Source organism: Vitis riparia, chromosome 3 (genome assembly GCF_004353265.1).
Source record: "Vitis riparia cultivar Riparia Gloire de Montpellier isolate 1030 chromosome 3, EGFV_Vit.rip_1.0, whole genome shotgun sequence".
NCBI lineage: Eukaryota > Viridiplantae > Streptophyta > Magnoliopsida > Vitales > Vitaceae > Vitis > Vitis riparia.
This window is the reverse complement of record NC_048433.1, coordinates 19,031,368-19,059,263: the sequence shown is the minus strand read 5'-3', so window position 1 is coordinate 19,059,263 and position 27,896 is coordinate 19,031,368. Positions and strand designations below refer to the sequence as shown.

At 29.4% G+C, this 27,896-nt stretch overlaps 1 protein-coding gene across 1 annotated transcript; it reads left to right on the top strand.

The window, feature by feature from the left end:
* Nucleotides 1-6,308: 6,308 nt before the first annotated feature.
* On the top strand, nucleotides 6,309-27,022 carry LOC117908638 (diacylglycerol kinase 5-like). The gene is made up of 8 exons (XM_034822305.1): nucleotides 6,309-6,352; nucleotides 7,798-7,897; nucleotides 9,309-9,357; nucleotides 13,366-13,432; nucleotides 23,172-23,246; nucleotides 24,715-24,781; nucleotides 24,918-25,034; nucleotides 26,655-27,022. Exons 2-8 carry the CDS (start codon nucleotides 7,811-7,813, stop codon nucleotides 26,889-26,891), a joined length of 699 nt encoding a protein of 232 aa, XP_034678196.1. The 5' UTR covers nucleotides 6,309-6,352; nucleotides 7,798-7,810; the 3' UTR covers nucleotides 26,892-27,022.
* The last annotated feature ends 874 nt before the right edge of the window (nucleotides 27,023-27,896 follow it).

Sequence of the window (27,896 nt, the reverse complement as noted above, 5' to 3'; positions counted from 1 at the left end):
TTTCCTCCCACTACAAAATAAATCATACCTTTTAGTGGGGTCACATGTAGTATGCTTATAAGAATATATTTGTTCTAAGGTACTTGAGATTATCATACCTTGTAGTGGGGGTCACATATTTATTGCAAGGTACTTGAGGCGTCACCTAATGTGTCAACTTATAATTCTGATTCTGTTTAAACTTGCATTGTATATGTGTTTGTGGCTATGGTTAGATCTGGTGGTGGTTGCTTTGGTATGTTTTCATTTGTTATAGTCACACCATTTATAATTTTTAGTGGGTCACTAGCCATAACTTTATTATTTTGATTCCAATCCAAAAGCACTACCAAGGTTTTTCAAAGAGGCTTATATTGAAATATTTAAATGAAAGTTAGCAGTTAGGCATCTTCCTAAAAATTTTATGCACTCTCAAAAGGAAATTAAACATGTAAAGATACTCCAAAATAAGGGGGAAACAAAATAAAAGAAAAGAATAAACATGTTAGACAAGCTATAAAATGAGAATATGTACATGAAAAAAAGAAAAAGAAAAAAGAACTCCAAAAATATATTAAAATCTAGGGGTGAGCATGGTTTTTTTAAAATTGAACTTTAGTTATACTAGCATTTTTTTATAAGAAAATTTCAAGTAAGATTCTTTATTTAAGAAAGAAGAAATCATAAGTATAAATTCTTATAAAATAGAAAGAAAATTCCTCTAAGATATAGGTAAACACTTTAACTTTCTTTAATTTATTCCTTTTACTTTTCTTTATTCTTATCCCTTTCCTCCAAACACAAAACAAGGAAGACCTATAATAAACTATATATATAAAATCTTATCTTTTTGAATATCAATTGCCTGCAAATTTTCTATTGTTTATGAAGAAAAAGTTGATGGAGGACTTGCAATAGCAAAGGAAGAAGACAACGGAGAGGTTAGATCGTTGGGATATCCACGCCCATTCAAATGCCTACGATTATAAGATAACAATACATTCATTTCTTATAAAGAGAAAGTTACTATATATATGTAACTCAAACCTATTTAACAAAAGAGGTTGGTAGTAGTACATCTCTTGTTTCATATATAATATAAAATTAATTCATATGTGTTTCTTTTTCTTTATGAATTTACATGTAACTTTTAATTTTAAGAGTTGAATGAGTCTAATTTAATTTTTAAGGAAAAAATTTTCACAAGGAAGTTTATTTTTAATTTGTTATTTTACCATTCTATTTCTGTTATTAATAATTATGTTTTAAGTGAGGAAAGCATGGTCAATCATAAAACTTAGAAAAGCAAAAGTAGGGTTGTATTTTTTTTTATTTTTTTTTTTGGGTTTCCCAAGTCCTCTACTTGTTTGCTTTGGGTGTTCCCTTTCTCACTTATCGAAATGTTCCTTGTGTTCTCTGCCATTATTTGTGTAAATTATGCAAGAAAATGATGGGATGTTTCCATTTGGTAGGTCCCATCCATTGCTCAACATGGAAGATTATCATTGAATGGAAGCATCATAATCTATGACCATTATTTGCTTCAAGATTACTTGCAACATGGCAGGTGTGAATTACGCAACATGGAAGATCATTGTCTCTTGTGAAATCCAGTCATCTCCGTCGGTCAGTGGAGAATCTCAAGCACCGTGTGAGGTGGGGAAAACTAGCACTTCATCTTTGCTAATGGCGGAAGGAATGCATATTCATCAAACCCCATCGGAGGATAATGAGGATTCTTTGCTTAAGCACAGAGGTATATACAAAAGAATAAAGAGCTTTCCTTTCTTTCAACCTAATTTTCTTTTCCCTGTTGTTTGTTCTTTTCTCGTCCTTCAAACACAAGAATATTCTTTCTTCACAGAGAAAAAATTCAAAGATATACACAACATGTGTATGGAAAACTCAGATTTGAGACCATAAACACTCACATTTATAGCAAATACATCTAATTGCCTCATCATCACTTTGAATATCATCAACAAAATGTCTGCTGATCATTTGCAGTTCTTGAAGAACAAGTTCATTCTGGACTTGGAAGACGCGGAGGAGGAACACAGCGGGGAAAATGAGATCCCCCTTCTCGCTCATTTTCTACAGATTAGAGATGTGCTGAAAGCAAAGGACATCACGGCATCCACACCCATCAGATTGAAGAATTGCCTATACAACGCCATCAGCGCATTAGAAGAGTGCGTGGTGTTGTCGGAGAAGCGTGAACCCCGAAAGAAGAAGGATGGTCCGATGCATGGATACACTCTGGCGGAGCATTGGCTGATATGCAAAACCAGAAGGTTGTTGGTTCAGACAACGAGAAAGCTAACTGCTACAGCTGATGCGGTTATTCCTGGTATGACAGACATGGCCGCAAGTTCATCCTCCACCTCCTTACCAGTTATTCCAAGACCAAACTCCCAGAATTTTAATGATCTGAGGGTTGAAGGTTTTTATGACCAATCAAAAACAATTTTCGATCGACTTGGGAAGACAGGGAAGGGATTTCATGAAATCGGAATCGTGGGGATTGGAGGCTCGGGTAAAACCGCTATGGCCCAATTGGTTTTTACTCGATCCAATTGGCGGTATTTTGGGGGTTACAGAATTTGGATATGCTTATGCCGGAAACTGAGTGGAGATGTAAAGTTTAAGAAGATGATAAAGGACATATATTATTATTATATTGGATTTTTTCATTATTATTTTATTTTCATTGCGCATTTTCTTATTTTGTTTTTTTAGTCTAATAAAAAAGCAATATATAAAAGATCATATTTTAGTTCATATTTATATTTCAATTATATTTATAATATTCATATTTTTTATATTAGGGATCTCATAAAATTTTTTTTTCCTTTTTTGTTTTCTTTAAATTTTTTGTTTTGAAAATGTCAAATTGATGTTTTCAATTTTTCCTTTTGTAAACTTACCTTTTCCAAAAAAATTGAAAATGAAAATAAAATCCAAATATGCTATCATACATTATTTTTATTTTTAAATGAAAATATAAAAAGAATATAAACAAATAGGACTTCCAATTTTTTAATATTTTCCAGTAATATTATTTATTTTCATGTGAAAACTGTTTTGAAGAATATTTTTTAAGTACAAGTTACTTAAATTAAATCTTTATAGCCTCTTACGTATATTTCTAGTATTATGTGATTTAATAGAATTTATATAATTTGTTAGTCCATATAATCGTAAATTGGACAAATAATTTGGTTTTTATTTTACCATAGCACAAAAATCATTGGATAGATCCTTTCAAAATAAATTGCTTTTGATAATGGATGAATCTTGGAAGTAAATCTCATTCACAACACAAATTTTTTATTCTAGTATTTTTCATAAATAATATATATATATATATATATATATATATTTCAGACTTTTTCCTAAAGACGTCATTAAAGCCAAGCTTTTTGCTTAATTGTTGTTGTCTTACAGATTTTGTAGTTGGACCTAATTTCAACTTTTACCAACTTTGGAAACAAAATGTTATTATTATGTTGGATATTTTCATTATTTGTTTTTTATTTTCTTTGTTATATTTTGTATTTTAAGGTATGATAAAGCGTTTTAATATATTTATAGTTAAAACACAAAAATAAATTAATATCTAAAAGTCTAACAACTTATCATAATTTATAGTCTAATAAAGAAAGTAAAATATTTATACAATATTTTTCAAATAATATTTGATTCATATATGCTTGATATCGTATTTTGTTAATATTCAAGGTGATTATTTTTCCTTTGTTGTTTTCAACTTCAATTCTCTTAAAAAAAACAAAAGTTGAAAATGTACCCATTTTTTAAAATAAAAATAAAAAAGAATATAAACACATACAACCTCCAATTTCTTAATAATTCCCTTTAATATTATTAAATTTTATGTGAAAATCATTTTGAAGAAGATTTTTTAAAATTAAATATGTATAAAATCTTTTTAAATATTTTAATTAACTCTTTAAAATTGTTGTTATAGTGTTTCCCGTCCCCATGATTTGCTTCGATGTAATTTGATAGCGTTGATCAACCTTGAAGATGATGCTATGTTGGGAAATGAGTTTTTGTCAGCATGTGGCATCATCACATCGGATAGACATCTGGTTTGGTTTTAAAACATAACCTTTTTATATTATAATAAAATATTCATTTAATTGTTTTTCCATAAGATAGATTGTTTTTCATCTTCAGGTGATGGATGTATCAAAGATTCTTCTTCATGATGTGTTCAACAAAATCAATGAATTTATACCACCAAGGCGAAATCTTTTCTATTAGTTATTTAATATAATAAAATTAGAATTCCAAATAAATGATACTTAATTTAATAAAAGAACTATTTTTGCATTAAAGAATTAATGAAAAAAAATAAAAAGCATCATTATATTTCTTTAAATATTTAGAACTGGGTTAAAACTAATTATTTAGAACTGGGATATGTATATATAGTTTGCTCTGTAAAACTTAGGAGTAGCTTTTCGACTGTAACAATCTAATCATTAATTAGGATTACAAAACCTTGAAAATTATCTTATTAAAACTTAGGGATATGTCATAAAAAAATTGCTGCCCATGAGATGGAACATTAAGACAATAGTACAAATTAATCTCATCATTACCATGATAAATGGGTTTTTTTTTTTTTTTTTTTTTTTTTGATGATTTGGGTTCAATGTAAATAAATGGTTTAATTTTCTCAAATTAATTTCTCTGTTTAAGTTTATTAACTAGTTAAACTGGCTGCTTTGCTGCAAAAATTCAATTGAAGAGAAAAAGGGTGATATATATTAGACGATGGTGGCTGCATGCATTGGATTTAAATTCAAAATCTTTAATGCCTTCAGACCACGCATTAAAGATTTTTATTTCTTTAAATATTCTTAGTAGAAAGTAATTACCAAGAAGATTTTTAAATGTTTAAATTTACTTCAAAAATAAATGATGGTTGAAAAATAATCCTTACATTTATGTAGAATATAAAATGACTATTTTCTTTCTTTTTTTTTCTTTTTTACAATTTCAAACATAACATGCAAAATTGAATTATTAAATAAAGATTAATCATTTCAGTTAAACAATAAATTTTTATTTCTTTTAAATATTGTATACAAATCTTAAATTTTCAAAGATATCGTATAATAAATGTATGTAAGTTTAATTTAAATTTGTAAAATTTTAGGCTTCACTTAATTTCAGTATCATACAATCAAACCATGTTTAGCATTTAAACCTAAGATAAAAACAAATATTTTTAATTTTCATGAATTCAAAACTTCTTTTATCATCAAAAGAAAAAAAAAAAAAAAAAAGGAAAATATGGTCTAAAGATCACATTTTTTTTAAGCATATTTTGTTCATTTTCCCCTTTATCTTCCTATAAACTAGAACTGATTGAGTTTTAATCATATTATTCATAATATATCCTTGAAAATTAGATACTTGCAATTTTATACTTACAGTTATTGATCTATCCATAAGTTGATGGTAATATTGTAGCCAAAGACATTAAAAAATCCATGAAATTCAATCTTTTAGACCACAAAGAAATGACAAGTGACTAGAGATTGGTTTTAGTTCTTATATTAAATATTTTTTACGTGCTTTATAAATATTGTAATTTTTTATTAACAATATTCTAGGAAAAAACAATTAATCCTTAAAATATTCCATGTTCCATTAAAGAGATTTTTTTTTTCTTTGTGAAGAAAGAAAAACCTTGCAATATTTGAGGTCATTTAATTCGTCCACAAGATGGCTTGATCAATATGTGTGTTAGTGCAATAACCTATAGATAAAAATAAATGTATACATAAATATATAAAAGGTCTTAAAATGGTTTGGCCAATTATGCTTATATGTATGTAGGAGAGAACAAATTCAATGTACCATGGAGAATTTATCGAGGAAACAGAAAGCAAATATGACTTGACCCTCAAAATATCTCATATTTTTAGACTCCTAATATCTATACTTGAACTCTAAGTCTTATTCTACTATTTATTTTTCTCTTTATATTTCTACCTACTTGGCATGATATTTATAATTAAGTTCACAAACTTTTCCTTTTCATATCCTAAAATATTTATGCAAATATTCTATCAAAACTTATTATCATAAATAGATACCAATATAATTTAAAAAAATGTCTACTTCACCTATTGAGCTATCTTGAAGGCTAAACAAAACATTTATCAAAGGGGTGGGAAGACATACTAATTACATAATACAATGGTGAAGTAGAAATCACATGCATCTAATCATTACTCGTAAACTTGCAGGAGAATCAACCTTCGAGAGCATTACCTAAGGATATACGTCAGCTTTTAGAAGAGGTGATCACTGAACCAAAAAAGAATATAGACAGGTAATGAAGGCATTAAAAAGCATCTAATAGAACATTGATTGAAGATTGTAGTTATGATTGTTCATCAGTTTTTCTTCCCTAAGTTTTTTCTTTGATTTCCTTACACTCTTTTCTTTGGAATAGAAAAGACTCTTTTTTCTCAATCAATTGCAAGAACATTAAAATTTTATAACAAGGGCTCATGGTTTTAAAAGAAGCTTCCATTTCTTGCTGTCATGGGTGTTGTTGCTGCGTTTTTTTCATTTTCTTTTTTTCCTCTTTCTTCTAAGGAATCTTCAATTTATAAAACTGTTATATCTTGAACCTTAATAGCACATATTTTCATCAATACATGACAATATATATGAAACCAAATTTTAGGACATGTATTGTTTTAAATGAACCAAGGTTTATAATAATAATCACACATGTTAACATCAATCAATGAATTTTAGATCTTCAAGTTGTAGCAAGTTGTCCTACACAATTAAACCAAAATTGTTTATTGAAGTTGACCTTATAGATTTGATATTCATATTGGAACCTAGGATCCAATGGCCTTGGATGAAGTCATACTTTCTCAACCATAGAACAATGGTTCTCATCCTGCACTATGGGGCCATCTAAAAAAAATTAAATCAAGGAATATTGAAATGGTTGATAAGATATGAAAATTCCCTAATTTTTGAAGCAAATTTAAGGTTATGAGCCTTATTGAAACTTTGATAACCCAAATGCCTAAAGAAATTTCATAGGGTTTCAACTAAGCATGATTTTCCTATGAAAGCATTGTTCAACAAGCCCTTATTAAAAGATTAGAGGTGACTAAAAAAATAGCATGTTCCATAATGTCTTTTATAGTTACCAAAAACTCCTAATTTCACAAAACCCCAAATTTAAAGCTAAATTGAAACACTACATTCCACCACAATTACTCCTTGGTTCAAAGATAAACAAGTTTAGAGACATAATGGAAAGCTTAGGAAAACATGTTAAAATAAAAATTCAAATACCTAATGAAATTAAAGGAATTAATTAGGAAATAACATTTTTTTTCCTTAAAAAATTCCTTTAAAATGAATAGAAAACAAGTCCTACATATGTAGCACTTAGGTGACATGACTTTATTTTAAAATTCCTATATATCTCTATTTTACATCCTATTTATTTTTTCATTATTTAAAATTAGATAGTTGTAAATTTTGAGTTTGATTACAAAATATGTTCTATATCCTATTAACAACTTATTTATTATGCCACATTCCTTAATTTGAATTAATTTGTTCTATCACCAAGTTGAAAAGGAAAATTGTCTTCGGTTGTCATTTGAAGGCTTTGACTATTTTTTACACCTTTTTTACACAGTGGTTTTGGCTACTCTAACTTTGATTGTTGGAACCTCTGAACCCTTCTGTAACATTCATATAACCTCATTTTAGTTAAGTTTTTTCTTATATGTGTTCCAGTTGGGGGGTTGTAATGAAAATGAAATCCATTCCAGAAGGTTTTCAATTACCATCTGCTTTTGGTCTTGAAAGTACTCTTGAAGCAAACTTGCGACCTATGGTAATGTTTTTGTACTACATTTTTCTTTAATGTACATAAGCATTTCTCCTACTGGTTCTGAAAAAAATTGATGCATCATTAGTCCTCTAAGCTTGAATATCTTTATTCTTCATTTTTAGTTGTCTTTGTAGTTTTTTATTTTTAATTTTTTTTTATTTATAGACTTGTTAATCATCACATGGTAACATAAATTTTTAACTCCACCTGAAATTCTATCAAAGCTTACCTACACCATTTGTTACCTAATTAAGAAGATGTATCAAAGTATGTTTTGTAGTAGGAATTGTTGCTCTAAATTTTTGGGGGTAGTAACAGGTTGCTAGAAGCAATTTAATGACCCTTTTTAATTTTATTTTATTTTATTTTATTTATTTTTTATAAATGATTCACATTATTGCAATATGTTCAAGTATTAAACTAGATCAATGAAATAAGAACAGCATTCTTATCAAGTATGTTAGAAGCACAAATTGAGTTGAAAATAGGGATATATATATAAATAAAAATAATAATTTATTTATTTCATGTGGGTGATGTCAGTTTGGTACTTTTATTCCATTTAATTAGTTAGTTTTCCATGGAGATATTTATATTGGAAGTAGCTTTCAAAGTGAACCATAGTCCCATATGTACATATAGCAATACCCTTGGTCTTCTATAGAGTATCAAAGTTAGCTTATGGGTTGGAAGATAAAGCTTGTGCATGGTAATTGGGCTATTATAATAAAAACTTGATAAACTTTGAGAAAAGTTTGGAGAAAACCTATTCCCACAAAATCTCATAAGAAGATAGGTAGTGTTAGGAAAGAATGCAATGGATAAGGTGAATAAGGTTTAACCTTAACTTCTAATTAGTAAAATAATCAACTACACCACCTTAAGATAATTCTTTAGCAATAAAAAAGATCTCCAAATTTAGGTTTGCTCTTGGCCTGCATTCTTAGAAGGTGAAGTCTTATGAAGCCATTTTTAACCAAAACTCATGAAAGAAAATGGGGTAAGAGACTGAAGAGACCAATAGGTGGATGAATAAAAACCGTTGAAAAACAAATATATTTAGGAGCAAATTTAAATAAAACCTCTCCATAAACTATAAAGGATGTTAAATGGACAACATATTTTTTTTCCCTAGCTATGGAAAATAAGGTTATAGTAATAAATAATAAGATTACAACCTGCCAAGCATGTCGACTTTAAAGTTTTTTTTTACTAAAGTGATAGTCATACATTATTTAATTTTGCTAAACCACTCATGTGAAACATCAATGAGCATTGATTCCTCTAACGTAATCTCAAATTAGAAAGAACCATCCTTTAGCATATTAATCATTATATGCATTAATACTTCAAGTGGATGAAATTTTATTTTATTATTTAGTACTGATACTTCTTTTAATAATATTTTTTTTAGGAAGGTGACAAAAAATTTCATGCAACATTTTGGAACTACTTTATTATTGGTAAGAGCTTTATCTTACTCACTTTTTCTCTTTTCTTCTAGGTTATATATTTATTCTCTATCAAGAGTCATTGTTATATGGATGCATTTTTGAAACATTAATATGTATTCCAAACTTTCTACTATTATCTTGTTTGCTCTCTTTGTTTCATGAGACTAAGAACATAAGTTTGGTGCTATCTTTTTATGTTGATTCATTCCACTTTATTTTTTAAATTGCCTATTAATTATGAGCTATTTCGTAATATTTGTATTTAATTATATACAAGGCTTACTTATGAAGGAGCTCTAAAAGATAACTTTTGGAAGGTAGCATAACAGAATGTTGCTTTGTCTTTCAAATTTGACAAAAATGCATCATTTTAATTAACTTGATTTTTCTTAGTGATCTAACAAATAGAGAAATAATTTATATTAGACGGTAATAGCGAGCATAATGTTATGTCATGAGAAATAAATTTATAAAAACAAAGAAATAGTCCAAAGAAAACAAAGTATGAGTAATGGGATGCGTCATGTTGTGGTAATAGAATAATTTTGAATATTTAGTCAATTTCAACATTGTCTATTCAATAATCATTACAACATTTTTCTATTAAGATTTGGGATATTTTAAAACCTTCAAACTTATTTATCCATGATAAAAAAAAAAAAAATAGAAGATTATAATATTTGTCCACTTTGTTAAGCTATATCCAATACCAATTGATGGGAGAGAGACATCTGTGCATTAATATAATTATTGGTAGCATTATATTCATGCATATAAATAAAAGACTTCGCATACGAATAATCAACTCAAATCACAATGAATCAACCTTTTTTATAGGAAGCATACATTGAATCCAATAGTTATTAAACATATCTTGTCTCATAAGTTTCATATAGTTATTTTTCCTTTTTCAAATTATAAGAAATTACAAATCTTAAAGTAAGAATAATTTCTTAAAATTCATGGATGCATTCCTCTAATATTATCGGGATATCAAGGATTTTAGCCACTTACACTTAATCTAACAATTGATATTGAAATCAAGGAGACTAATTAACAAGTACTAAAAAAGAAATAACGTATTTTGTCTTCAATAATCACCACCCACCTTAAAGACCCTAATGTCGGTATTTATGTATACTTCCTAACCCTAAAAACATCAATAAAATGCCTTAAATATCATAAAATAAATAAGTAAAATAATATAATTATTAGAAACAAAATAACAAAACACACAATTGCAATCAAATTTTTTTATAAAGGGTCTCATCTTTCAGTGCTTATTTCAAAATGTGAACTACATATTAAACATGATTTTGAAATTTCTGGTGTTGGTACCAAAAATTGGTAACTTCAAAAGTATCATTCTTATGGCATTCTCCGGTTGGTTAGACCTCAAACACACCTTAATCATCACAAATTGCTCCTTAAAAAGACCATTCTCATGGAATCAAGCTCAAAAATAAAAATTGCATACTTGTATCGAAATTTTGGATGAGCAATCATACTAACATTAAAATTTTGATAATTAGCTAGAGTAATCTTTGCTAGAAATCGATAAATGAGTATATTGTTAAAGTGGGTATCAAATCTTTGATATTAAGGCCAGCTTGTATCAAATTTGTATTCGAAGTGTTGTTAATTATAATAGACAAATGACAGTAAGGCTTGGCATCTCTAGGGCCTTTACCAAATTGCATTCAATACAACATGTCCCTTGTTTCAAAATGCTTTGAATCCTTCTCTTCATTGATTTTGGATATCAAAGTAGAGTTTTAGGTATTGATTTGGCTCTTGCAATTTGACAATGCCCTTTTTCATTACCTTTTTCATATTTTCTTGTGGATTTAAGCTTCTGCACCTTGTTTCCATCACTCGTGAGACTCTCAATTGTCATGACACTTCCATAAGTTTCATGTTTTATTTTGTTTTTGTTGCATTCTTCACTAGATAAATATATTCATACTCAAGTTGAAACTTAGCATATATTTAGGTTAAAAGGAAATGATTATCACTCATGGTACATGAAAATCCATATTTTTTAGCACATATAACCTTATTTGAGTTACAATCAATATGTTTTCTCAAATCTAGTAAACTAAAAATATGATCATGCTAGCCAATGGGTTGTGTGGGACAACTGAGAGTACCTATATGTTGGAGTCTCTAGTGGCTCTATACTAGAAACTCAATTGGAGTTAATATAGAAACATCAAACCTTTATTAGAAGTACAAGTCTTAATATTACCTAGATTCAATTAATCACATCAGCACAATTATGTTTAATCCCTAAAAGAGTTATACTTGAATCTCAAGATCTGAATGAATGGTAAGTTAGACATCATAGTAAATAATCCTTCACTTTCCCTTATATCATTTAGATCATAACTAGTAGATTTGCCAACAATGTCCATTAAAGTTGAATCATTCATGACCTTGGCAATATTTGAAAGTAGCTTAACATTATTTCTTGTTTTTATGGTGTAGTCATATTTGATTAAAGCATAAACTTGATCATCATCAAACAAAAAGATTTTTAAGAGTGAGACGATGCGAAGGGGATTCATAATTTTCTTACTTTTACTTCTGATTTATTAGCACATATAGTATGAAATACATGCTATAATGGAATACGCCTTCCTAGAATGGAGAGTGTATGTCATTGTCTCATACTTTACAAATCATAGTCTAGTCACTGTATTTTCTTGGCATTCTAGGTACACTTATATAAATTCTATTTTCACTTGGCTACTACTATAGGCATGAAAGTTGGTAGAATATTTTTTTTTTTTTTTACTATCTACCACTAAATCTATTGTTGGGCCTTATTAAGATGATATTTTTATCTAATTAACATGTTTCCCAATTTTTGTGACACATATTAAGTATATCTCATTCTTTCTAGTTTCCAAAGAAGAAAGAAGGAAATTATTGCTCATATTTCATAGTTGATGATGCTTTATTAAGCCATAAGACCAAGAAATTTGATTTTGTGGTATTAAACCTAAGATAGAAATGAATGAGCTTCGGGATGACATTCATAATGAGGAAGGGATGAATGTGCAAGGGTTATAAAGAGAAAGGGAGAGATTTAAGAAGTGAATTTGGACCAAAATATTTTCACAAACATGGTAACTATACAACAATCTTGCTTTTAGCAATACATAAATATAAAAACTCTAAACCTTTAATTTTGAAATCAAGTCATAGAATATATAAGCTAAAAGTTAAAAGCTCAAACACCCAAATTATCTAGAGCATTCATAATCATTACTTGTTTTTCTACAAAAAAAAAAAAAAAAAAAAAAAAATTAACTTGTTTTTATCCATTAACACTCAACCTTTAACTCTATATCTAGCCAAGTGTGCTCCTGAGATATGATTGTTATGGTGAAACTCTATTTTTTTTTCTTTAAATTTTGTGAATTAAGTGGATTGTAGAGATTAAAGTTACAAAAAAAAAAAAAAAAAAAAAGCTCCTGAAGAACTTGGGTTTAGATTAAATGCAACTAGGACAAATTTGTATTTTTGAGTTCCAATATTTTACATGAATTATAGCTTTTTTAGTACATTTCCCTCTCCTTTAGGGCTTGCTTCAATTAGTAAATGATATGGTAGAACTCTTCATTTGTCCCTAAGTTTTTCAAGGCTACTATGCATACTTTCATATCACATTTGAAAATTTTATGGCCTAGTTTGTCAATTCATTTGGAATGTTCTTTTATTTTACTTCAAACTAAATATTGTACCTATGAGATATTCAATGGGCTTTTGCTTCTTAAAATTGATCAAACCTATGTCTAGTTATATTCAGCTCATTTTAGAAATATACATTTAATAAATCATTTGTTGCACTTAACAATAAATTTATGTTTTTATACTAATTTCTTTTTTTTTTTCCCCTCCAAATCACTACATTATGAGTTTTAAGATAATCAAAACTTCTAGTTCATGAAATTCAAGTCAAATTAACTCATATTATATTCTTGATTGATTGACTTGACATGTTTATGTTAGGATTGGATGCTGAAGAATCTTTGGAGAAAAATGATGAATGTTGTCGTTATTTTAAGCCTTGGCCAAGGTGATTGTTTAATAATTATATTTTCAACATTCACATAAAATGGTATTTGTCTTTATTTCCTATTTCTTATAATGCTCTACTTAATTTAGAATTACAATTATGTGGTTTGATTGATGTTCACTTAGTTTTGTTGAGATGAATCTTAGATATATGTTTGTTTTGTGACCTAAAAACACATTTAATTATAGTGAAATTATCTTTAGAAGTAAAGAGAGGCTTAAGAGAGAGAGAAGGGGAGATAGGGAGAAAATGAGAGAAAGAAAGAGAAATTTTCCATTATTTGTATTTCTTTATTTTTTTATTCCTTATGATGCTCTAGTTAGATTAGAATCGGAAAATTTTGATATATATTTAAACATATGTTTATTTGATGACCTAAAAGTACATTAAATTAAGGTGTGACATAGAAGGGAATGGGAAGAGAAATAGTGTGAAAAAGAGAAAGAAGGCATGGGGAGAGAGAAAGAGAGAGTGATTTTTATTGGTTATGGTACTGAAATTCTAAAGTAGTCAAAAGACACAAAAAAAAATAAGATACTTTTGTTCAATATTTGATAGTTCATGGTTCCTTGTGACAAAGGTCAAAATAAGCATTAAATTTGTTTGCATGTGTTTTATCTAGGAATCTCTACTTATCTTCAAAATAATCATGTCTTCAAGTATTGGATTATGTGAGACTTAAGCTATGTCATCTTGAAGACCTATTGTCATTTAATTAGAGAACAATAACCTACAATTCACCATTAGATTTTTTAATATCATTAGGATCAAGCTACTATCCTTGAGATGAAATCTAATAAACAGGAAGGCATGTTTGACATGAACCTTCAAATGATAGTGTTAGAATTCATTTTCAGATAGAAAATGAAAATTTCAACTCTTTTTTAGTAGGTTCTTCACTACTTATAATCCAAATATATAAGGAAATAAGACTTACCATTTGGAAGATAGTAAAATCTATTAAAAATAGTTTGATATTGCAAGAGAGGGTCTAAAGGTGCCAAACCACATAAATCATTGAATCCTTCTATGATGATGATGATGATTATTATTTATTCAAAGCATAGGGTAAAAACTCTTTAGCTGCAAGAATGTCTTATATGGGAATTAATGAACTCATAGATAAAGCATAAAATGATGTTCTAATATTCTTATAGGTTATCAATAAAGTAGGGGAGGTTATTGGCAGCTCTTACATGAGTATACCATATTGTGTAGTCCTTAAATGTAGAAACAAATTGTAGTTAAGAGTCTTGGTGAGTTGAGAATAGTCCATGAGGAAGTGGCCTTTAGGGTACAAGTGAGTGAAATTTTTTATGGTGACTTATTCATTCAGTTGTTAAAAAAAAATAATAAAATAAAATAAAAAGTTTCATAAACTTTCTTAAATCCAAAGGGGAAACCTAAGTGAAACTAAGATGAAATTAGATTTGAAAATTCTTTCAAAAGTGTTGAGCATTAAGGGATCCATTGGATTCCCTTACTTTTATGAAAATACCTTCCATCAAATTAAGACAATTAGGATTACCTACAAGTATGCTTAGCTGGAAGGTTTTTAATACAAACTTAACCAATTTGAAAGTATCATACTTATGAGTTACACCTCTATATGTGCCAAGTTTTAACTACTTATTTGCTTGTCAAATCATATATCTAGAAGCACAATAAAACTTATCTTATATAAAAAAAAAATAGCTTTTAACTATTATACACTTGAGATACTCTTAAAGGGGCTCCTAAACTCTAGTTTTTTAGCATCAAGGACTAATGTTCTAATCAAAACAAAGAAGTGTTGATCACAACCTGAGTTCACCAAACACCTAAGATTTGAAAAATATTTCATGGGCAAAAGAGAGGTCATAAGGGTCTCTATCTCCTCAACCTAGGTTGCTACTTTGACTGCTCCCAAATTTGTATGCCAAAGTGCAGTTTCTAAGTATAAGGAGTCGATTGTAATTTTAAAATCCAATGAATCGGGTGTTGAACTACAAGGAGGTGATTTTAGGTGAATAGCCCAATTGAAAAGGTTGGAGGAGGATTAGAACTTTTTAGGCAAACTCTTTCACTTAATTGCTTGAAAAGGGGGTTGATGAATTTTATAAATAAATAAATATAGGAAAAAAAAAAAACAAGTGCATTTAAATGGAAATTTGACTTAACATGATTTACAAAAGTGTTAGGAAGTCCCTCGAGCTCCCTTCTTACCATGAAAAGACCCTTAATTAAGTTAACACAACTAAGACTACCTATAGGTGCTCTTAGTTGGAGAATTTCTAACACAAACACAATTTAATTAAAGTCCCCATAGTTAATTTGTTTACCAAATTATATAATTAAGGGCTTAATAATGGTCATCTCAAATCAAAATGACTTGCACCACTAAGTGCTTGAGATGGCCTCAATGGGGGCCTCCAAACTCTAATTTCCAAACATCAAGGCTTTGTATTCTAATTAAAATGGAGTGTTTCAACTTATAAGTTGAATAAATCATTACTTAAGATTTGAGGGTTATTTCATGGGCACAAAGGAGATCCTAAACACCCCCTTCTCCTTAGCCTAAACCATTGCTCAAAAGACATGAAAATAAAATGAAAATGAATAGCAAAATCATGGAGTAAGGAAATCATCATTAAAACTCAAGATTCAACTTCAATATTGTATTAAACCAAAACTTATAAGTGTATATAAGAATATTTAAAAGAAGTATGAGAGATTAGAAAATAACTAAAATGATAAAAACATTGCAAAGATTGAAGTTGTAACAAGTCTAAAAGTTGGAGGTTGAAAAAGAGTTCCCTACCAAGAAGACTCTAAACTCCCTTCTCTAGTTGCAAAATCTCTTTAAATAGGTGCTCTTATGTTCCCTAAGTTGTATACCATGTGGAGGCATCTAAAACAAGGTGAGAGATCTAATGGTGGCTTGACAGAAGTCCAAGAATGTGGATCTCACGAGTTCTCGGAGTTTCAAAACAAAATGGAGGTAGTTTTAATGAAAATGGTGCTAGGTTATAAGGTCGCAACAACTTGGCACCATTTTTTTTTAGTAGGTGGACTTCTTCTACTCAAAATGGCACTAGGTTAAGCAAAAACTGGAACCAAGGCTTGTGGCAACGCCATTCTGGCACCATTTTTTTATAGAAAGCGCCTTAGTTCCTTCAACATTCATGTTTTTCATCAATATTTAATGATTTCTTTGCAACTAAAAATCATGTCCACATATTCTCAACATTATTGAGATTGATATTTAAAGAGTATAGAATTTAATAGAATTTACTTAAGCCCATCTAAACATCCCTAACCCCCTTGACCTTTCTCAAACTTTGGATTGCTTAAAATAAGACTACTTCATTGATCTTCATGTGACTTTGATCCTTTAGTGTTAGGACAAAGCCCTTAAAAGCATGACATATTTTAACATTTTTATATATTACTATTTATTTAATAAGATTCTAATTTCCCTTATTATCTATCCATCCCATACATTACACTTTTTGAGCATTCTGGCCTAACATCTTTTGTATTGTACATGACTTAAGAGCATTAGGAGTTGAATAGAAGATTCAAACCATGAGTCCTTGCAAGTAAATGATTAGATCATAATCCATTCATAGATTTAGACAATCCATTTAAGGCTTAGTGCACTACCTACTATTTAGGGGGATGATTGGTCTTGGCCATTAAGATGGGGTTACTATGGTGAGTACGCTAATGTCTATGGTTACACATTAGACTAAACCTAGGGTGAGTCATGACATTGTCTATTGGGTAATCATGATCTCACCACCCTGCTATATTATATAGTCTCTCAACCTTGAGAAAATACTAAGTTTGTATTAAAGTTTGTAATGTGCTAAAGTTTGTTATAGATTTGATTTATGGATGAGATCCTAAGGTGGTCATAAATTCCCTATGATTTGGGTCACTGTTGATGGAAGCTAATGGCAACAAATATTCTTAATAGAGACACCACAATATCTCATGGGACTGAGACAATATGTCCTCTCGTGTAATCCTAAGGATACGTGATCAAGAAAGTTATGGTTGTAGTAATTTCTTGATTGGAGTTTGACATACGTTCTTTATAAGCTTGGGTATGTCTGTTGATCACATAATAAGAAGATTTATAACTCAAAGATAGTAGAGGAATCTTGAGAGGTCGATAGCATTCACATTGTTTGATTACAGACACCAGTTCATAGAGAACCTACATATAGTGGATAGTAGGTCATGGATCTGAATTCTTGTATCTCATTGTAATATACATAGGATATTGAAGTGTAGTTGATTCTCTATAGTGAGATATTAAATCAACTTTAAAATTGGATTCTAAGGGAGCCAATATTTGTCTATGGGTCCCAATGGTCCCTTCTCGAGCTTGTATTCCTTGATTGCACGGTTTATGAGGGTTAGTTAAGTTCTTTCTTCTCATGTACGCATAAGGTTGTTTTAGTAACTACCCAATGTTGCACAGAAGCTTGTGAATGGTCTATTTAGATTGGGCTAATTGATTAATTGGAGCCTAACAGGGCTAATTAGTCAATTAAGACCCAAGTGAGATAATTTAAGTGACCCAAGCCTAGAATTGACTCAAGTTACTTAAGCCCACTAGAAGCCTATATAATCCTCCTTTTTAGGGATTGATTAATACTCAAAAAGAGCATATTTTAGATAATAATTCTCATGAGTTTCACATCTTTTGAGTAGTAATTATGCCTAAAACACTCAATTAATATGTTGTTGCCCTTGCAAGAGTTACTAACAAGTTTTATAAAGTTTTGGAGTCATTTCAAGGTATGATTTTGATAAAATGGTGACAAAAGAGATGAATCAAATTGAAGAGAACAAATAATGTTGATGATGATCCAAATGCATAATGAAATAAGTAATGCAATTGGTTTGGACTGGGATTTGAGTTGATTTGGAGGTATGAAGTGGAATTAAAAAAGGTAAATGGAAGAAATGACAAAAGAAAGCTTAAAAATCAAATATTCCATTTCGCATGATCATGCAAAATTTTCGCATAACTATGCAAAATGGACCAGAAGATGGAATTTTGCTACAAACAAAGGAGAATTGCCAAGCTGATTTTGCATGACTATGCAAAATGGTCCAATAGGTTTGTAACTACTGCTATTGAATTCTTGATTTCGCACAACCATGTGAAATTGGTTGAGCTAGTAAGAAATGGTCATTTTGTTGTTAAACTCTAGATTACTTGATGAAGAAGCTTCCAGAAGACCTCTTAGATGATACCAAGTGTCCACTTGATCTTGGCCTATAAATAGAAACTTGAATTTCTCATGTAATGAGCTTTTGGCCACTTTTAATTGTAGAATTTTCTAGATTCTCTCTCTTAATAGAATTCTCTATTTTCTTTCATTTTCCTTCATTTTCTCACTAGCCAAACATGCCTTGTGAGACCAAATCTCCAAGCATGAGTGGCTAAATCTCGTTTTTCTTGGAGGAAGGAGGATCTAGAGGCAAGATCTATGGTGAATTAGATAAATGAGCTTTAATTGCAAAGGTAATTTGATCCAATTGATTGACTAATTGAATTTTGGGGATTTTTTTTCTCTTCAAATTGTCTTTGATAACTACTACAATGTAAACTAGGTAGATTCATTAAATTCTTAAAGCTAGATTTGATGAGATTGAATAGTTGCATTGTGTGAATCATTAGAAGATAATTTAAGATAAATTCAATATATGATTTGAATTGATATCTTGGATTAAAAAACAAAATTTAAAGATAAATTAGATCTAGACCTAAAGCTAAATCAAAAATCGGTTTAGATGATAATTTAGATTTTCAATCTAACTTGATGAAAAATAGATTTCAACGTTTATTCACCATATAGATTGTTTTCTAGAAAATCCTAACTTCAAGAGTTTTTTTCTTATTAATTTCCTTTTATTTTAAATTTTATTGTTCCTCTCAATTTGAAATCATTGTTATTTTGAACTTTTATCATGAATTGTCAAATCAATTTCACTTTATTACAATCATTTCTTTTCCTCCCATTTAAGCCTTAATTACCGAGAATAATCCATCCTAGTGGACAACACCTAAGACCACTATACTACCATAGTTTTTGCTAAAAAAACTTTTTTGATCAGGCAAGAGTTACCTTAGTATAGTTGAATTAGGTTATAAATTTTGTTTTAATCCAATAAACGACGAAAAATCAAGCAATCAGAAATTAGGGCTTCAGTCTTGTATCCCTATTCACACCAAAGAAAAGAAAGCTCTAGCCATCAATCCTTTAAGATTACACCCCTCTAGTTCTCAAATTCAAGAAGAAAGAGACATTGTGACAGAAAATCTCTAGGTTTGTGAGATCTACAATGATTTTGATACTTCTTCACCAACTGGATCTAATCTTGGAACATTTAGATCTAAGTTAATACACTAATTTTCTAGATCTAAAGGTTTTAAATGTCTATTTGCTTCTATGCAAGTATCTAGAGAGCCCTAGGAAGATTTGCATATACCCTAATGGTTTATAGATAAGGAATGGAGTAATCCATATATTCCTTAAATTTAGCTCTACTCATACCACGTTTTTGCTTTTGAGATGTTCTAAGAGAATCCTTAGACCATCATTATTCATTAAAGAAGTTTTAAACGTTAACAACTACTAGAAAATACCAGAAAATGAATCATATGATAGGTAGCATACAATTAACTAGTTTAGGAGTGCATTTAATATTGAAATTAAGCTTAAGATATGATTTTTGCTCCCATTCCATGCAATTTATGCCATCAATCATATTCAAAAAGGCATGAGAACAATACTTAACTAAAAAGTAAAAATAGAGCATTCAATTAAACTTATACAAAACTTAATTATGTCAATAGCAACATGCAAATATCATTGAGGAGAGTTTAAAACATTAGGATATTACAAAGACCATAGAGGCAATAGCAATTCCTCAATGAATGATGAATCTCCCCTAAGGTTCTCCAAAATACTCCATTCATTTGCTAAAAAAAAAAGTATTTACATGTGCTCACAGTTGCCTTAAGTGAAGGTATAAAAAAACAAGGTAGGAGATGATAGGGTGAGATACTAGGGTAAGCTACAAATTATCCAAAATAATATACCCCATGCCATCAAAATGAAATGGCACTAAGGTGGCACTAACACTTGTCTAATTCCATCCTAATGCCATTTTGCCTAAAGGTTGCATTTTCCATAGAGGAAGATGGCACTAGGTGAAAGCTGAAATGGTGTTAGGAGCTATGTAGCTTTATCTTTGTGTTATTTTTCATAGAGAGTTAATTAAGCTATCATTTACAAATTCCACTACTAATCCATGCTCTTTCACTTTCCTTACATGCCTTTCACCAACTCTAAAATGCCTTAAAAGCTACATAAAATACCACATCCCAAGCATAAAGTTAAATAACTGGGCTTTTTAAGGTTAGTTCAAAGTCAAATGATTTTAGGAGTGTGCTTGTCACCTATCATGCACCTAAGATGTAATTTTAGTTTACTTAGATATGCAACTTATGACTTCAATCGCTTATAAATATCATCAAGCCAATGATAAGTTGTTTCTATTTGAAAAAATTTGTTTTATCTTCAAATATATATATAAAGAATTATGTTAAAGACTATCTTGATGATTTCAATTTAACCATTATGGTTTTAAGGAGTATTGTTGTTAATGCCCATGCAATATGGTAAAGATACTTTTTCCATGGAGAAAGTAGAGCCAATTAGGTGATTTTAGTTGCTAAAGAGAGAATATAAAAGAAGATTTATGGTAACAAAGGTGAGCGTGGATCCAATATGATGTATAAGAGAACCAAGTACTTTAGTTGTTACAAAAAAAGATATATCATGAAAAACTATTTAGAGCATAAAGGGCATGAGAAGGAAGCTCAATAAGTTACGTTGAAGAATCTTCTTACAAGATCACATAATTTTGTCTGTATAAAATGTAGTAAATCTAAAAAAAGAGACAAAAAATATATAGGTATACATAGAATTCAAGTTTTGAACCTTAAGTAGCAACTTTCATAATCTTCAACTACATCATTATGAGACCAAATATTTTAGCAAATGAAGTTCATCATTTGAATAGTGCAATTTCATAAATTTAGATGCCCCCAACCTAAATACTTGGATCCAATAGTTATTTATGAAATGAATTTCAAATGTCTCTCTCCACAAACCTAAAGACAAATCCATGAGTACCGAGTTAGATGTTGCTACAATGTCTAAGGATTTCATTTGGTTACTCTAAGAATGGATTGCGAGAATTTCATGTCTCTTTAAAAATAATCCTTTCTATGTCTTCTATCTTGAATTGGAAATATATTAAAAAAAATACATAAAGGAAAATTCCATAATTTTATTTCAAAATTGATAATTTTAGGAAAGCTTTTAATATAAAATAAAATTTTAGATCATCGAAGATTCTAAAATTTGCAATCAATTTAAGATGGCATGAATTAGGAAGGTTCTACCATCCACTATCACATTGGTGAACTCAAGTTTCTTGCAAGATCAACAATGAAAAATAATCTTTTATTCTACCAATCTAATGAAAAGCTTAATCAATAAAGGTTAAGTTTTTATAATCTCATTTTCATTTATCCTAATTTTGTTATGTTTAATAAAGTTTTCTTTATTAGAAGAGGTTGACCACATAGATATTGGCTTTAAGAAGAAATGTGGTGGACATTGCAATTGCCTTACGAACAATAGTGGTTCCATCCCTTTTTGAATCTGACCAAAGGAGGTCTGATGATTTATATATCATTATTTTTTTAGAAAGCTTCAACATCTAGTCATTAAACCAAAACCCTCCAACCATCCTATATAATTAGTAAAGAAAGAGGTAAGTTATCTATCATGATGGACCAAGACCATGTTAAGGACATCAAGCCTTACTACCAAGTGAGATGAAACTAAAACATATTGTTTACATGTTCATAGGCACCCTTGAAAGAAATGTAAAATATGAGCTTACCAATGAAGTGATTAAATTCCTCATGATCCTTGCACCAAATGTATCCCCTTGATAGAGTAACTAGGTGCTTACCCTTCATGGCCTCTTGGAAAGAATGTTAATTCATATAACCACCTTTTTTGAGAAGTTATGAAAATGATAATTGAAAGAACCCTTAATGAAGTGAGAAAGTGCCAATTAGAGCCAACTAGTGAAGGTTAATTGAAAGGATCTAACCTTGACATGAAAAGTACACAACTAGCAATATCTCCTTGAGGAACTTAGCATGCACAGATGGGATAGCCACATAAGCATGTCCATGCTTAACTACTTCATATATAGATATATACATACACAGAACACATGTGAATGCATGTCATGACTATACCTTTCACTTAAAATTAATTTTTTTCTTAAGACTCAAGACTAAAGTTTTAAAGATCAAATTTACACTTTTCAATGATTTACCAATCATATTCCTTAAACAACTACCCTCTCCATATATATCCATTATTGGAATGTCCATCCTTGAACATTTTTAATGAAAAAAATTAGACTTCACTTTAATTTAATGATAGTTTGTTTATGACTTATGTCAATATGGGAAGTTGAAATCTTAACTTTTACTTGAATTCATAGTTATCATTGTACTAGGATATCTTTATTTGAAAGCTATCAAGTTAACTTTTAGATAGTTTCATGTACTTAAAAGGAATATTTAATTCTAAAAAAGCATTTTGTTTTATTTTTTAATAATGTGAGGAGCATGAGAATGCAGGAACATTGTTCTACCTATTTGCATTAAAACCAAAGATCAACAAGGAGAGTGGAAGGAAATAAGCATACCCCACAGGTAAATATAAAATGCTACTATATTCTAATTTATAATTTTCAACTAAACTTACTTGAACTATAACTTCAATGCTTAGTAACATGAATGTGTAAATGGCTATGATGGACTTACATTTCTAAGTGTCTCTACAATGGAATACAATGCCCAAATAAGTACCTTGGACTCCATAGTACAAGTGGATGATAAGAAGATTGAGGTGAATTACTACATTCGACCACTTTTACTTTACATGTTCATAAACCTTCCAACAACTTACCAAAATTTGAGATATCAAATTCAAGAGAGGTTTAGCTTAAGGAGGGGGATGATATGGATAAGAACACATACTTGTCATTACATTACAGATGTCATACAATTGAGCAAGCATATTTGGTGCATATAGTGTGGTAAACAACCTATAGATAGTTGAAAGCATTTTGAGAACAACAACAATGTCCTTTACCTCTTGAATTTCTTCCATGACCTTGAAAAGGGATTAATAACCTTGTTCAGAAGTATTTTATGAAGAAGAGTGCTCTCAAAATTAAAAGGAATATCAACACACAAAAATGGTGTTGTGTTATTCTATACATAGTTGTTCTAAGTGTTTTCAAAGGATCATAAGTGAACTTGAAAACATTCCATTGAAATATTATTAAAATGGTGGTAAAGTTTGTAAATGTTGAGGTTATGTTCATATGGAAGACCATAGAAATCATTTGTTTAAGATTGGATTCATTAATACTTAGACAAATCATATAATAAGTATTTTTACATGTTTAAGATAAATTCACCAGATTTTTTACTACCTTGTATTAATGCATGTTTAAAAATCACCACAAAAAAAATTTGATAATTGCACATGAATAAGGTGAAAATTGGCATTCAACAGCATGTCAAATAGGTTGTGTGGTAAGGAGATCAATAACGTGTGTAAGGATTTAGAGAGTAGTAGTAGTATCTATCTAATAAGATATAGAATTTTTTTTATTTTTTAGGCCAATTATAGTTAGATATTCGAGTTCTTTATATTATCTTTAGATATGGTGTATTGATGAAGAGAAGAAAATGCCCTAGTAACATAGCCATCAAGGTCATAACCTTTGAGTGACGAATTTGAGATTGCCATAGTTGATGAATTTGATGATCAAGTTTGATTGATAAAAGATATATGATGTTCTCATTTAAAGAAAGTTGATAACAAGAAGTAATAATAATAGAAACAGAGACTATTTGTTAAAAGAAAACAAAGAAGTGGAAAGGAAAGTTATAAAAATAAGGTATCATCTTAAAATGACTTTAAATTCATAATAAACTAATAATTAATCCCAAAAGCTTGAGTTTTTTAGATAATGAACCTCTTAGCTACTAAGTGGAATCCTGTCTTTGTGCTATTATAGTTGTCATATATTAAGGTAACAACGGTTTTTCATATTATGTAGGTTTTACTTGATTGATCATCATTGTGACTTCTTTTTCTTATATGCAGCATTAGGCCAATCGTTTGCCTTAACTTGCCTTGCTTTCCTGATAGACCAAATGTAAAAAAAAAATATGTAAGTTCTCTTTCTTAAATGTTCTCTTTTATGTCCAAAGAGAAAAGTGATTTATTCTTATGGCTACAATATGCCAACCTTATGATCACATCATTAGATGTCTCACTGAAGAATCATAGTTGATTTTGATGTACAGAAGAACTTTAAAGATCCTTTTGTAAACGATGAGCTTCTTGAAGTTATTTGTTTTAGAGATGCATGGCATGGAGATGATTTTCTTCCTTCCAAAGATCGAGGGGAATGTCTTGCACAGGTAGTTAGAATGCACTTATATTTTCCTTAAACGTGGAACTAGACAATGTTTTAAGGTGTTTGAACTCAAGGATTTTCATAAAACAAACTTACAAATATGAAGTCTTAATCTATATTTGGATATTCACACTAGTATATTAAATAAGTAATCAAATAAGAAAACCAATAAAAATTTATTGTGAAAACCTAAAGGCTAACCAATAATACTACTATGCAAAAGAACTTTTATATTTAGTCTTGATGTAATAGAACTACCAAAGGGTGTGTGAATAGATAGTCCTTGAATTAATCCCCAAATCTTATTCTTTATTACCTACTTAGTTTGTTCCTTTAAATTAATTTTTTAGTGATAGTAAAAATTTCAAGCACAGATAAATAAAATCGATTCTAACAATAGACAAGGTATAACGTAAGAAAACCACCTAACAACCTACTAAGTGTGAAAACCACAGGTGGTCTCTCAACTACAAATGATTCACCAAATTTGAAAAGATAGTACATAGTTTTACCTGACTGAATAGGCCTACTCCCTAGGGTCTTAGATCTACAACACCACCTATCTTACACATTCCCAATAAAGCATTCCCATGTGCTCCTTAGTGAATCCCTTAAAGCTCTTATCGAGGTTTAGTTGTTCAAGTCCAAACTTTTGTTGAAACCTAAATGTACTTTCAAGAAGGATCTTGAAAAGTTTGAGAGCTGGAGGATGAAGCTTTGAGATGGTAGTTGTTCTCTTAGGGCTCTTTCACTTGGAATTTTCTTAGAGTCCCATAATTTTCAATAAAACAAATCCTTTTATATTTGAAACACCCTAGACTTCCATTATGAAAAGTTTCCCAATTGTAAAACATTCCAAAAACCCTAGTAACCAATTAGGAAGTTTCCAATTTTTAAAACATTCCAAAAATCCTTTCTTAAATCAAAATACAATTTAGGAATAAAAACAATTTTAAAACTTCAAAAACAACTTTTGGAATTAAAAAAGTAATAGAAACCAAATTAGAAAACATAAAGTAATTTTCATCCTAATTTCTTGCATTAGTCATTCGAAAAGTTTTACCAATCATAAATACATACTGACCTAGAATTAGACGACTTTGCACCTTCCCAAACTCAATGCCACAGAAGATTAAAGTTTTCTTAACCATTAAGACAAGTTGTATCTAATCAGTAAGAATTGAATAAAATTGTCAACTAACTAAAATACACTAATACTATGCATTTATATTGTAGATTGACAACTTCTACACCCATGGTGACAAGTTAATTCTTAATTTTCAATTGAAAGACTAGTTGATTAAAATAACTTGAAGCAATTTTTTCTATTGTATATCCTTAGCTATTTAGGTGTGGAATAACTCATAGTTTGCAAGGATACACCATCGATTCAATAATCTTTATCAATAATTTTCAATTATAGAAATATTTAATGTTAATCAAATACCTATTACTCATTAATTACATGGTTTCATGATAAACAAATTCATCTCATAGAGAAAATCTGATCTTATTTTAGTTTAGGAAATTAATCTGTTCTAATTTTTATTATGCCATAATAGTGATCAAAACTATAAAGAATAAAATCTATTAAGATATGATTTATTTTTACTTTCCAATTCAGGTAGGAACAATCCAGTTTGAGCTTTACAATAGTGCAGTCAGCCACATCCATATGAGCATTGATGGGAATAGATGGAAACACCCTCTCCCCATTGAGGATGACAATAAGGTGATTGAGATTTATCATTCAGGAAAAACAAAAGTGTGTGTAAATTCCAATTCAAAATGCAAATTCAAACAGCTTCATAGGAGAATGTCTTTAGAAGAGCCGAGGAGTATTTTCAGCTCCATGGTATAATAATCTAGTTGAATTACTTTAGTAGCAAGTAAATATTTAGATAATTGCGATCCAGCTAAGTAGACGGAGATAATTGTTTTTCATTTCATAAATTTTGATGGGAAAAAGAATTTTATTTTCTTGATCCTTATTTATAGATATTATACTCTAAATTGCAACTCTAAAAACCAATGGAGGGAGTTGTTTGGTTTGGGTTGGTCTTGGTTTGGTATGCTTGAATAGAGGGAAACAAATTTGAGAATCACCATTCCTAGAATGAGAAACGGTTTGTGCTAGGATTTTGTGCATGTACAACTATTTTCACCAAATAAAAGATGCAAAAGAATTGAAGAGAAAAATAATAAAAGAAAGAAAAAAGTTTATGAAAGTCATTTATAACTAGAATGAGTGATTAGTTTTGTGGATGGTCCCCTTCTATGCTTCAAACCTGCAGCAGGCTGAAGTTTCATTTTGAGACTTACAATAATTTATAACTAGAATGAGTGATTACTTTTATACCTTCTAGCAAAATAACTAACTCTTATTTTATTTTGAGACTTATAATAATTTGTAAGGCCTATCTTAAGTAATATTTTTGTTTTGTTTGTTATTTTTATTTTCAAATTTGGGACATGAAATTATGTTTAGTTCATTTACCATTTGAGATTAATGTTATGTTTAGTTTCAAAAGAAAAGTATTGAGTAAAGAAAAAACAATGTTTAAAAATATTTGGTTTACCATGAAAAACATTTGAAAATTAAATATAAACAAAATTAATTAAAATTTATGTATTTTTAAATAATTTTTACATTAAAAAAACAAAAATAAGTGAATTAATTTGAATAAGCATATAAAAATAATTTTACAACAACTAGCCCAATTAAACAAAACCAATAGGCATGATTCAACAACTAATCCATTTTCCATATCAAAATTGGCCTTGAAAAATAGGTAGGGTTACATAAGTTATATAGTATTTAGAGAAACACACATTAAGTTCCAACACTATACAGCAGGAATAACTA

Excerpts from the sequence above, each read along its gene's own strand:
- LOC117908638 (XM_034822305.1), top strand. The coding sequence starts at position 7,811 with ATGAAAATGAAATCCATTCCAGAAGGTTTTCAATTACCATCTGCTTTT. Across the intron at positions 7,898-9,308 it reads AAGCAAACTTGCGACCTATG|GAAGGTGACAAAAAATTTCA; the intron begins GTAATGTTTTTG and ends TATTTTTTTTAG. Across the intron at positions 24,782-24,917 it reads CAAATGTAAAAAAAAAATAT|AAGAACTTTAAAGATCCTTT; the intron begins GTAAGTTCTCTT and ends TTTGATGTACAG.